This window comes from Cricetulus griseus, chromosome 2, assembly GCF_003668045.3.
Source record: "Cricetulus griseus strain 17A/GY chromosome 2, alternate assembly CriGri-PICRH-1.0, whole genome shotgun sequence".
Classification (NCBI taxonomy): domain Eukaryota; kingdom Metazoa; phylum Chordata; class Mammalia; order Rodentia; family Cricetidae; genus Cricetulus; species Cricetulus griseus.
This window is the reverse complement of record NC_048595.1, coordinates 310,607,061-310,620,459: the sequence shown is the minus strand read 5'-3', so window position 1 is coordinate 310,620,459 and position 13,399 is coordinate 310,607,061. Positions and strand designations below refer to the sequence as shown.

The following is a 13,399-nucleotide window of genomic DNA, read 5'->3' as shown; positions in this document are numbered from 1 at the left end:
ACAAAACGTGAAACCTCCCACGGAGTTGAACCGTCGGTAGGCTGGAGCCAGCTGGCTGAAGTCACGAAGGTATGAGGAGCGTTATCACACGTCTTTTAAGCTGCTCGCTTCCCAACTGCTTGCGGATTGTTTCTGCACTTTTACACTTTCTAGCATACTTGTGGCATTTACCATACCAAATCCCAGCCGTCCTTTCATCTGTGTCTCCCTCTAAACTGCACAGTCCAGGACAGTACAGACAGAGCGATCATCTTCGAGTCCCAGGACGCAGCGCAGCGCCCTGCAGACACACACAACTCACAAACTTACACCAGCCACTTTCCTCACCAACACTCACCCACGCCTCACCCGACCCAGGCCCGGCACGCCGGAAGTGACGCGTCAGGGAATGTGTACTTCCGGTCTGCAAGACCGCGCCCTCGTGCGGGGCCCGGCTTCTCTGGCTAGCTATCTCAGCTCCTCTGGAGGATTCACACGGGTAAGGAGCTACCGGGCGCCACTGGTTGCAGTGTGCGGGCCTCCGTGCCGTCGCTGGCGGGCTGGAGCCGGACTCGTGCGGGAGGCGCGAGGACAGAGACCGGCGATAGCCGGATCGCCCAGCTCGGCTCTTGGGAACAGGCCCAGGGTGCCTGCGGGACGCGCTGCTGGGGGCGGATGGGGAGAAGCACAGCCGCCCGTGTGGGAGCACCTATGTCCAACCGTCCCGTGTCATCTTCCTGACACCCGAGCCTCCCATCCGGGGTGTCAGGAGGAGGATCCACCCTCTTGGTGACAGTCACCCGGGACCAGTGCGCTGTGAAGTGGCGTGCAGCGTCACTTACCGGTCCTGAAGGCATGCTGCAGACTGCCGGCGCCAAGGCTTTAAGCTGCCTGCCAGGCAGCTGCAGTGAAAGTGGCAACTCCATTCTTGGGTTGTGTCTGATGTTCTCATTCACTGAAGAGGAAAAGAAACCGTTCTTGGAATTGCTAGGTAGCATGCAAAGTAAACTATTCAGTTTTATGTTGGAGCCAAATAATTAGTCTTAAAATAAACTACTCCTTTAAAAAACCGTGCACGTCTGTACTCTAAACGAAACCTACTTGTGACTATTCGAACATATTTATTAAGGGTATACAAACAAGACTTCTTGGTATGAAGTTTGTTTTACAATATGAATCACTGAAATGGGATAATTGAAAATGACTTAAACCCATTAGACTGCAAATGACAATCTCCCTTATTAATAAGAGAAGATTTTCATGTGACCAAAAACACTATATACTTAATTTATAAATCTACCAGGAAGAACTATAAAGACAAACTTACGGACAACCCTTCTGTATGCTTACTAATGTGCTTTGCAATCTGTCGAATTGAAATGGCAAACACATTGGGAGAAAGTAGCCTGGGTTTAAAAGTAGGAAATGAATGAAATGGCCAGAAAAGCCAAAGGATTTGAGAAGACCATTCACAGTACTTGCATGTGATTTCTGATTTAAAAATCACTCGTCGGCAACTTGCAAAGTTTTAAGCAAAGATACGTACGTGTCTTTTTCTTCACCTGGAATGGAACTTCTCTCATCAGTGCCAAAATTGTCTTAGAGAAATATCTTTGCAGCATACTGTGTGTCCATGCAGATACCTAAATGTAGAGTTCTAATGATTTAAAGTTTGAAATATGAGTATTTTTGATGATAATGACCTGTCTGTATACCATAAATTTTGAATCAGTTGAATACTACTTGTTCTTATCTTGCAGATCTTTAAAGTGCCTCAGCTGAAACCATGACCAGATGGGCTAGAGTGACCACCTCAAATAATAAGAGACCCTTGTCTGCAACATCATGGGAGGACATGAAGAAGGGATCTGCAGAGAGCACAGACCAAAACCTTCCAAAGCATAGACAACGTCAATTCAGTAGGCTGCCCCTTAAAAATGATACCCCTCAAGCAAAACAGAAAAAGAACAAAAAGAAAAAAGAGTACTTAAATGAAGATGTGAATGGATTCATGGAATACCTAAAACAGAACTCGAAGAGGCTTCACAATGGAGAGTTGATAGCAACAGACAGCCAGGAATTACGGGAAGAAATTGCAGTGGCCTTAAAGAAAGACAGCCGACGGGAAGAAAGACGGTTAAAAAGACAAGCAGCAAAGAAAAATGCAATGGTGAGATCATTATGTCTGTTTGTAATTTACTTCTTTGTGTAACTAGAAGCTGTTATTCATCTACTCACACAATACGTATTTTAACAGAGCCCAGTTGCTGCCGTCCTAGTGCATCTTTTTAAGGTCTGTGCTTTTTAGCATGTGTATACACACACACACTTACTGTACTGGTTAGTTTTCATAACAACACTACACAGGTTGTTATATTACAGTCCCATATTACAGGCAGAAAACACAGAAGTGTGCCCAGGTTAAGTGACTTGCTGAAAGCCACTTAGTTAGTGCTGAGGTGAGATTCAAACTGAATTCAAAACCTATGTTTGCCCTATCACTGTCTTATGGTAATACCTTTTCAAATAGCCGTTGAAAAAAAATATTCGATACCACAAGTTGAAGATGGTTCCCATTGCTTAGAAGGAATGGCTGTTCTTTTGCTGTTATCCATAAAAAGTTCATTCACAAGAAAGAGATCCCTGTAATCCTCTCGACATGAAAGTTAAGGAAGCTTCAAGAACTGTGTTTGTCAATGGTAGGTTCCAGAATCTGAGGCAGTAAACTTCCCCAGGTTGGTAGAGGCCAGGCATATTGACATCACAGCCCTCACTTGTTATGACTTCCAAGCTCGTTTGTGCTCATGCACATGTTTGTGTGTGGTTGGTGTGGGGGTGGCTGGAGTTGTAGGTTTAGGACACCATGTCTAGCCAAAAACCATTTCTGTGTGCCTATGTGTGTAGAAGCCAGAAGATAACTCCAGGTGTCATTCCTCAGGCACCATCTACCTTGTTTTTGAGGCAGGGTCTTTCACTATTTCTCACTGTCCTAGAACTTTCTAGTTAGACTCTACAGGCTAGCTAACAGGCCATTTGGGATTCTACCTGCTTTGCAACACTTGACTTACTTTTTATGTGGTGTCTGAGGCTTGAATTCAGGTTGTCACGCATGTGTGGCAAGAACTTTAATGACTCGGCCATCTCTCCAGCCCTAAAAGACATTTTTGAAAGTACGGTTCATTTACCTTCTACCTTATGTTTGGTTTTTTGTTTGTTTTCATTTTCTTTTTTGAGAAAGGGTATCACTTTGTAGCTTTGGCTGGCCTAGATCTGGCTATGTGGACCCACCGGCTGTGAACTCACATTGGTCTGCCTTTCTCTGCCAATCGAGTGCTGGAATTAAAAAGTGTAAACATACCTGAGTAAATCCCTAATTTAATTTGATGATGATGATTGAAAACAGATTCTTCTTTCGTACAATACATCCTGACCACAGTTTCTTCTCCCTACACTTCTCCCAACATCCCTTAACTTACCCTCTCCCCTAGATCCAGTCTCCCTCCATTTCCCTTCAGAAAAGAGCAGGCCTCCAAGAGACAGCAACCAGACACAACAAATAAGATACAATAAGTCCAGGCAAAAGCCCTCATTGAGACTGGACAAGGCAACCCAATAGGAGGAAAAGAGTCCCATGAGCAGGCAGAATAGTCAGAGACCCACTGCTCTCATTGTTAGGAGTCCCCAAAAAACAAGCTAATAGATATAACACATGCATAGATCCATACAGGCTGCATTTTTGCTGTTTCAGTCTCTATGAGCCCACATGAGTGTGCTGCTTAGTTGATTCAGTGGACCATGTTCTCCTGGTGTCCTCCATCCCCTCTGACTCCTACAATCTTTCCTCCCCCATCTCTTCCACAGGGTTCCCCAAGCTCCGAGAGGAGAGATGAGGGACCCGATGAGGACCTCCAGTTTAGACTCTATCTCTGCATTATGTCTGGCTGTGGGTCAAATAAATTTTTATTTTGTATTTATGGGTGTATTGCCTGCATATATGGGTGTATTGTCTGTGAACCACTTGTGTGCCTGGTGGCCTAGGAAGCCAGAAGAGGGCATTGCTTCCCCTGGAACTGAAGTTACAGACAGTTGTGAGCTCCTACCCCTCTTGTGGGTGCTGGAGGTTGAACCTGGGTCCTTTGGAGGATCAGCAGGGCTCTTAACATCTCTCCAGACCTAGTTCCAAGTTTTTATTATGCATGCTGGTTGTACCTTTTTGAAAAGAGGCATTGGTTATCATAATACTAATTATCCATGTGGACAAAAACTTCAATATTATTTAGTATGCTGTTTAAACTTTTAAAGTATTTTCAATGTAAGAAAATAGTTGCTGTTATTTAAGTTTTTTTTTTTAACAAAATACAATTAAAATTAGTGATGGTGGTTTTATAGCTCCTGATTAAGTCCGGTCTTACTTTTGCTTGTGGTTTAAATGCCACTCTGCTGCTTTGGGCCATTTTCCACTTAAATGTGAGGAAGACTGTTAGAGGCCTTAGATTTTTGTTGTTGTGCTTTTTGTTAGTTTGTTTTGAGACGGTGGTTTGTTATGTAGCCTTGACTACTGGAACTAGCTATGTAGACCAGGCTCGCCTCAGACAGGGTGATTTCTTGTCCATGCCTACCATGTACTGGAGTTGCAGGCATCTGCCAACATACTTGGCCTCTAAATGACTTGACATGGTTTAGATTTCTTCCATGGTCTGCAATTCTCAGGAGAGACCTGTTTTTTGAAGTTACATAGTCTGGGTGATGTTTTGAATACCCAGAAGCTCTTTAGTCAATGAAATCTGTCTCTCAGTGTGACTGTCATGAATAAACATTGACATCCTTCACTGTGTTGCTGGCACATCCTGGAAGCAAAGTAAGATGGATTTCCTCTTCCCATAGTTTACCTAATTACTCTTTTAACATCTTAGTATTTTCACCATTTATTGCTTGTTTTGGATGATAGTTCTGACCCACCACATAATATTGTTGGGAGCCAATGTCAACCACTGTTACATAGTCTTCAAATTTCCTTTCCACTAATCACTTTACTAGACAGCAAGTCAAGTGAGATCCATTGCTTTCCTCTTGTGAACTATTGGCTATAACAGGAGTGCTGTCTACCACGCATGCCTTCAGGGTCCTCTGGCCTTGGCAAATAGGCTGTGACTAACTTCTCTTCCATCCATACTCCCGATGAAGAAAATGTGGGCTGTTGTATCATGGTACTCGGGAAGTTCAGGAAACCCTCACTGTATTTTGATGGGCCTTCTGTCTATAAAGAAGCACAATCAGGCAGTATGGAGTACACTGGATTATCATGGCCTCAGGTTTCGAGGCAGTTGGCCTCCATAGATAGTACCTGTTTATGGTGGCCATGTCAGAGTTCCCATTTTTAGGAGACTGTGTGTGACAGGATTTGGCTGGTGATCATGACATGACCCTTTCTTTCTGACAGTCTTTCTTTCAAGTGGTTTGTCCAACTGTTATGTTTATGTGAGCAGACAACTGTTCTAGTGATTTTCTGACCTCCCCATTAGTATTGGTGACATTAGACCTGCCCTGGCTAGGCAGAGCAGTGGGATGGTCCTCACTGCTATCCTTAGCACTATGGGTCTCAGATGCCACAATCTCTCAAGTATCCACACCCTAATGATATTTTGGTGCCTCCCAGCACTGATGACCCTTGGCTCCTGGCCAGTTCCACTCAGCTGTTCGAACACACCCACCTGCTTGACCTACCCAGAGAGCTCCTTGTGATCTGCGTCATAGTGGAGACGTTGAAGGAAGCTTCAGTCAACTATGTGAAATTTAAAAATACAAGTGTTAATTTGAGTGGTCCTTTTTATAGCCATTGTGTGAGTTCTACAGAGGTCCCTCCCCCAAACATAACCTTTGTTTTCTCATGCAGGCATCCTTAGTAAAAGATGTATGACCCATATTTGTTCAATTCATATGAGCAACTGCCTCCTACAAAGCCATTTATGACTTTGTGTCTAAGACTAATGGATTAATGGGATTAGTTATCAGAAGCACTTACAGTGCCATAACAGAAACTGACATCTGACCTTTGGGGATATGGAAAGTATTTCCTTCTTTTTTTTTTTTTAACTTTAAAACACAAAATAAGACAGTTTTGATGAATGAATTAGTAAAGACAGGAGAGTAGTTTTACCACGTGGACTGATATTTTGTTTTCCCAGGTATGCTTCCATTGTAGAAGACCTGGGCACGGAGTCGCCGATTGCCCGGCTGCACTGGAAAGTCAGGACATGGGCACTGGCATTTGTTACCGATGCGGGTCCACGGAGCATGAGATCACGAAGTGCAGAGCTAGGGTAGACCCCGCTCTGGGTATGTTCTCTTTTAGGTTTATGTTTGGTGCTGTGGGAAGGTTACCATTAAATAGCCAACTTGTTAATTATACAACTTGTCATAAACAGAATAAATTAATGGGAACATTGATTCTTACAGGTGAATTTCCTTTTGCAAAATGTTTTGTCTGTGGAGAAATGGGGCACCTGTCTAGGTCCTGCTCTGAAAATCCCAAAGGAGTCTATGCCGATGGTGAGTGCCATTGCTCTTGTGTGTCCAACAAGTGCACATTGCTCAGAATTAAGATCTGACTTTTTAAAATAAATTTTTGAATAGGTGAAACCTTGAGTGCCTTTACCAAGTACTGTTCTGTGCTGGGCTACTAGTGTACTATAGTTTAACTTATTAAAAAATCAGGGGGAGGGAGGTAGGCTACAGAATATTTCTCAAACTACTTGCTTCAGCATTATTTGTGAGAATGTATTAAATATCTATTGTTTAAGCACAACAGAAGTGGAGAGATTATATTTCAATTTAGTAAAATATCTGAAAAGCTGTGTAATATGTGAATGTCATCCTAGCATGCCATTCTGTGTGTGTGGTACACACTGTTCTGTTTTGTTGTGATATTTGTTTCTGAAGTTTCTCCTTATGCATGACCTGGGGCTTCATGTAACTTTATTGTCTGTGTCTCAGTGTCTGCAAAAAACACTGTTGTGTCAGAACACCTGCAGGGGGAAATTATTGTCTGTTAATAAAATGGCTGGTGCCAGTGGATTCTTGGCATATCTGTGTCATGTCTTGAGTCTCCCTCCTCAAGGTCCAATAGAGAAAATGTGTAGAATCAGTTTTAACCACTACTTACCAGTCTCAGGTCTTCGGCCAAGTTACTGAATGGTCCTTGTGTCAGTTTGTTACCTTTATGATGGAAATATGGAAATTAGATTTCATTGATTCTGAGATGCATTTTTTCCATTTTTATATGCAAAATCAAACTGTATCATACCATCAGTGGCTCCTACATGGATAGGCATCTTTTTTGACTTTCTGAAAGATGTGTAAAGTAATGGCACACCTTACAATCAGTGATTCGTTGTAGGATATTTGTTCACCCTGACACTCTGAGACTGCTAATAACGTTAGAATTGAATCAGGGGACGGAGTCAGGGACTAGTTGACTAGAATTAACCATAGAGGTATGGAGGACTCGGAGCTGGATAGAGAGATGCACAGGACGTAGTAGGGAGGGACTTGGGGATTTTGCTGGGCCTTTTTGATCTGGGACTCGTAGAAAGGCAGGATCAGCTAGCTGATCATTCCTCCATTGCTCTTTGAGCCTATCAGGTTTTTACCCCAATATCTGACTCCCAAGGTTAATATTAGAACAATTTAGGTAAATGCATCAGTGGTGTCTTAGATTTGCTCAGTTGTGGCCTGTATCTATTTTAAAGTAAGTGCACTACTCAGAGGCCTCTTCTGTTTTCACAGTGGCATAAAGATGGGTCTCGGGCCTGGAAAGTTGACTTGTGAGCAAAAATGGCTTTGCATGCTGAGCCAGACTTGGATAGTTTTTATTGTTGTTTTAAAGCAAGGGAAGTGCATGCCATACTTGAGAGACAGGTTTGTATCCTGTGGGGACCTTTTCTGATTTGGCATGTCACACAGACATGATTATTACTATGTGAAAGCCCCATTGTGGGTACCACATGTTGTAACTCACCATCCCGGAGTGTTGCTTAAATTAGATAGATGGGGGTGTTTTTTAGGGTAGCAGGACTGCCAATGGAAGGTATGAAACAGATTTCCCTTAAGTAATGACTACCCCCATCTGACCTATCTATTAGAGCAGTGTTGCTTGCTAACCATTTTGGGAGCCACTGCTTTCTGAGAAACTGTGGGCATCCTCTGAGGTAGGATGTGGCCCTGTACAAGTTTTGTTTCCAGGTGAAGGCTCCATACCTTGACTGATTCTCCATGAGAAAACTCTATACTTCTGTGCCATGGCTCTTGGACAGGTGACTTCTGTCATGTGTCTCTTCTCCACTTCTCTCAAAGGTCAGGTACAAGAGCAGCTTCTGAAACTCAGGAATGGCAAAGGAGTTACTAACAGGAGTGATGGTACCCACCCAGCTTCCTGACAGCAGCTACCTTTACAGTCATCAGCAATGGGAAAACATGAAAGTATTCATCCATGTCACAAACCCTGTGTCAGGATGATATAGTTCTCAGTGACTCTGTCTTTTACTAGGTGGCGGCTGTACACTCTGTGGCTCTGTGGAACATTTTAAGAAAGATTGTCCTGAAAATCAGAATTCAGGTGAGCTCCTGGGCCTCCGTCTATAAGGGTATTTCTCTCTGTGCTCACTGATCCCGTTAGTAATAACTCAGAGAGGCCCTGTTGCCTGCAGACAGCTGCTGTGCCCTGTGACAGTGACCTCACCAGTCCTGAGGCCTTGGACTTCAGGTCTGTTCTGGGGAAGAGAGCTGGTAAACTGCAGGACTCTATTTTGAAAAACATCTTACAAGCTTGTGTATTTGCTCAGAAATGGAGTTAATTATACTAGAACTTACTTTGTTACTTAGCAAAAAAGTATTGATTCCTAAGCTAGAACTCAAATACAAAATTAATTTTCAACATTCATAAGCCTGAGTATCCTCATGAGCTTTGTGTTCTAAATGATTGTAAAGCTGTTAACTTACTAAAACTGTGTTATCAGCACAGCGTCTGCCTAGTACCTTTTTCCTTCTAGTGAAATACTAGCCTTGGTCATTGAAAACTTCTAAATGTTCACTGTTAGACATGCAGCAGACTTCTACAGAAGTAGAGTTCATTATTCCCTTAGTTTGCCAGGATTAGAGTAGAGATGACCTTGTGTTGAAGAAAGCAAGCAGGCCTGGGCAGGTGTTTCAATGGCATGTGGACCTGACTTCGGCCCCCAGAACTGACTAGAAAGCTGGCCATGGTGGTTGCATGCCTGAAATCTCAGCCCTGGGAAGGCATGGAGAGGTGGGTCCCCAGGGCTTATTTCATAGACATAATTCATCACTGTCTCCCCATTCTTACTTTCTTCCCCTAATGTTTAAATGCAAAAAACCAGGAGTTGTTGTTTATAATCTTGTCTAGAAGGAGATCATCTTTATATGGTGTAGGCAGTGAGATTGAAATGATGAAGTGGGATTTGAATTCTCCCTCCTGGGAGGATTGCCACTTCCCAAATGACAAAACTGACAAGCAGATGTTGTATAATTTCACAGGTGGAATCGTGTGCATTTAAATCTAATGCCTCCTAAGTCTTGCTGTTTACGGGCTCTTGGAATTCATTGCCTCTTCAGTGATGAACTCTGGGAAAGAATGAAGTAGCTTTCTCATCAGTTTGTGCATTGCAAAGTAGCTGCTGCATTTCCCTAATTGGGATGAGAAATTGCCTGTAGTACTTAGAAATCAAGGGTTCTAATCAATTACAGAGTTGCTCACTTTCCTGCCGGGATGGGGGCTTCTCTAGTGATTATTCATGTCAAAACTAGTTCCTTTGCTCAACCGATACCACTCTAAGTGAAGCATTTGATTACTTGTTTTTATATTTGATTGTTTTATCCCTCTACAGATCGGATGGTCACAGTTGGTCGCTGGACACAGGGAATGAGTGCAGACTATGAAGAAGTTCTGGATCTGCCCAAAACGCAGAAACCGAAAACTAAAGTACCCAAAGTTGTTCATTTTTAATAAGAGTTGATAATGTTGTTAATTAACACCTCACTGTTACTTTCCATAGTAGGCCTTTACAGGTTAGAGCTGGGTGCCTGTGGAGGCAAGTCTGTATTATCGACACCACTCTGGTCTTGGTGGAGTTACATTGCCTGTAGTCTATCAAGGAATGCAGGGTGATTCATTGCACTCTCTAGATTCTCGTGTGTGTGTGTGTGTGTGTGTGTGTGTGTGTGTGTGTGTGTGTGTGTGTGTTCACACGTGGACATGCATGTTTGAAACAGTTTCTATGTTTCTATGTAGCCCAGGTTGACTTCAAACTCGTAATCCAGCCTCAGAGCCCTGAGTGCTGAGATTACAGGCATGTGCCAAAGAACATAATTTAACACAGAGAACTTAGACCTAACTGACTGTACACTTGACTGACAGTCATCTCTGTAAATCTAAATGATGCATCAAAATTGATCACCTCTAAACAAAGCAAGCAGCTTCAAGTTTGTGAATAAGTAAAATTTTGTTATTCTTAATTCAGAGTATCAATTTATTATAATAGAAATTTGTTTGTATGTTGTCACAAAATCTGTAATTTTTAGCACAGAATAAAACGATATCAGCTGTTTATCTATGTTGAATTGGACATTGTTCACTACTATCACTCTAGAGTCCCTTTGAAAACAAGATTGTTTGTAAGTCTTAGTAGAGATAAACAGGGATTTGTTTAGTTTGGTTTAGCTTTAATACTTTTAATATTAGAAATTTCTAATTACTAATATTAAAATTAAAGAGTACTCCAGCTTCACAGCTCTATTTTGCCTTCAATTTTTCAAGAGGAATTCTAGCCAAAAAAAATCAATGTGCAGTATTCAGACAGAGTGACGGTATGACAGCTTGTGTATTAGACTTCCCAGTGTTGTGTTCCCATGCTGTAGATGAGTCAGGGTGTGATGGAAGCATCACCATAATAGAGTTAGAACACTAATCAGAGACCCATTAGCTTCTTTGTCTGATTTGATGAATACATGCATATTTAATACATATATTTCACAAGCCCTGCCATGGCCATTGTGCAGTATAATGGAATGACTGGTGGTTTTTGAGTTTCATTTGAAATTTTACCTGATTGAATCCATTTGTAACTGAAGGAAACAGCTGTGATTAGTTACTGATGCCTCAAAAGCTAAATATTTACCAAATAAGAAAAGAAGCTCTTTGTCTGTTTTCATGTCTGCACAGCCTAACAGTTCGAGGCTTAATAGGAGCTGTTCTTTTATTTTTGGTGAGGGGGAAATGTGATGACAAACAGTGCTCCGCATCCCAGAGCTTAAGGAAATGAGTGCACTTCAAATGAATTGCAAGCTCCGCTGCTGGAGAGGATCGTGAATGCTGTGGAGTGCAGACTGCCCCATCCTCACAGGAGCAAGAGGAAGCATGTGCTTTTCAACAGTCCTGACTGCTGCAATGCTGGTGGCCAGTTTGCCTTGCCTAGATCACGCTTCATGTTAATGGTTTAATCTGTCAGGGAGTGAAAGCAGTAAAGAGAAATTACAGGTGCTGAAAGTGCACAGGGGCTGCAAGGAATGTCCCCCAGGCAGGATGAACAGGAGACCAGAGTGGATGTTTCTTGAACTGGGAATGCCAGAGAAGGTTGACATGGACTTTGTCTACCCAGGATTCGAGCACTGCTTGTACGAGGGCACTGGGATTATGGCTATGAATAAGCGAGGCCACATGTATTTCGGTTAGTGGGACTGAAGAGTGGAGTTAAATTGGGGAAAACTGCCATGCCTGGCTTTTACAGTGGGGAATCTAAACTCGGTTCCTTATGCTTATACAATGTTATATGTGCATAATATATTTGTGTATATGTTATGGCAATATATTTGTATTTTGTATATATTCTACACATACACATTTGGCTTTTAGAGACAGAGTTTTTCTATGTAACAGCTCTGGCTGTCCTGGAACTCACTTTGAGACCAGACTGGCCTTGAACTCACAGAGATCTGCCTGCCTCTGCTTTTTGAGTGCTGGGATTAAGGGTGTGCACTGTTACAGTAACTCTTGCCGCCAGTCTGGTCCCAGTGTCATGTCAAACCCAAACAATACAAGAGACACTATATTAATTATAAAGCTGTTGGCCTTTGGCTATGGTTTCTTAATGGCTAGCTCTGACTTAATTATTAACCCATAACTACTAATCTATGTGTTTTTACAAGGACTTATCTTACTGAGGGCGCCAACCTCACATGGCGCCTCCCACTCTTTACTACATTTCCCAGAATCCTCCTCGACTCCTAGTCCCACCTATCTTGCTTCCCTATTGGCCAACAGTGCTTTATTTTTCAACCAGTAAGACAAACATAAACATAGCTGGGCGCTGATGGGGGAAGGACTATGTGTGTATATATTATGACTTCTAGTTTAGTGTTTTTGTGGGATTTCTGAGTGTGTGAATGAGTGGGTCTCTGCATCTGTATCTGTTTCTTGTGCCTTTTCTTGAGTTCTTTTCCTTCAGTTTGTTTTTTCCTATTCCAGTGTGTTAGTTTTTGTTTTATCATATCATGTCATTTATCATCCCTTCGAAGCCTGTTTGTTTTCTAATGAGAGACAGAAGGCAGGTAGATCTGAATGGGAGGACAAGAGGGGAGAAACTGGGAGGGGTAGAGGGAAGAAAAACTAATCAGAATATATTATGTGAGGAAAAAAATCGATTTTCAATAAAAGGAAAAAAAGGAGAACATTTTAAAGTATTAGAAATGAAACATGTCACTTACAAAAGAAAAAAAAGATATTACTATCTCATAGTAACAAAGCCAGGAGACAGTGTATGACATCTGTGTTGTGGGAAGAAAAATCTTTCTCAGCTTAGCACTCTATGCCCACTGAAATTATGTGTAAAGAAAAAGAACAAATAAAATAGAACATGGCACCAAAAGCTCCTCATTATATACCTTGGTGTTTCCCTTGGAGTACAAGTGGGATTGAATGAGGAATTTGAGTGCAAATCAATGCAAAAAGAGGGTTAGGAGTCCATCCTGGGGGCTCTCATGAGAACCACATGGTGGAAGAGGAGAACCAACTTCTGAAAGCTACCTTCTACTTCATATGCACACCATAGCACGTATGCACCCACACACACACTACATAAATACATGGAATCAAATTGATAAGAGAAACCATATCGGCATGAGAGTGCATAAATTGGAATGAATGCTGCTATGAGTAAAGAGGCCTGTGCTTTGCCCTACAGTGGTGTTTCAGCTGCTCTTCTTGGTGCTGATCCTGACTAGAAGCTGCCTCTGGAAGATGGTTTATTTGGGCTCACCATTTGAGAGGAAGATAGTCCAACCTAGCAGGCGAGGCATGGTGGTTGGTGTGTGAGGGAGAATATGCAGTCAGGAAGCAGACAACCTAAGA

At 42.4% G+C, this 13,399-nt stretch overlaps 1 protein-coding gene across 1 annotated transcript; it reads left to right on the top strand.

Moving 5' to 3' along the window:
* Positions 1–322: 322 nt before the first annotated feature.
* Positions 323–11,186, top strand: Zcchc9 (zinc finger CCHC-type containing 9). The gene is made up of 6 exons (XM_027401749.2): positions 323–478; positions 1,740–2,149; positions 6,165–6,315; positions 6,436–6,528; positions 8,525–8,593; positions 9,882–11,186. Exons 2-6 carry the CDS (start codon positions 1,766–1,768, stop codon positions 9,998–10,000), a joined length of 816 nt encoding a protein of 271 aa, XP_027257550.1. The 5' UTR covers positions 323–478; positions 1,740–1,765; the 3' UTR covers positions 10,001–11,186.
* The last annotated feature ends 2,213 nt before the right edge of the window (positions 11,187–13,399 follow it).

Coding starts and splice junctions, on each gene's coding strand:
- Zcchc9 (XM_027401749.2), top strand. CDS start 1,766: ATGACCAGATGGGCTAGAGTGACCACCTCAAATAATAAGAGACCCTTG. Junction 2,150..6,164: donor CAGCAAAGAAAAATGCAATG/GTGAGATCATTA, acceptor TTGTTTTCCCAG/GTATGCTTCCATTGTAGAAG. Junction 6,316..6,435: donor TAGGGTAGACCCCGCTCTGG/GTATGTTCTCTT, acceptor TGATTCTTACAG/GTGAATTTCCTTTTGCAAAA.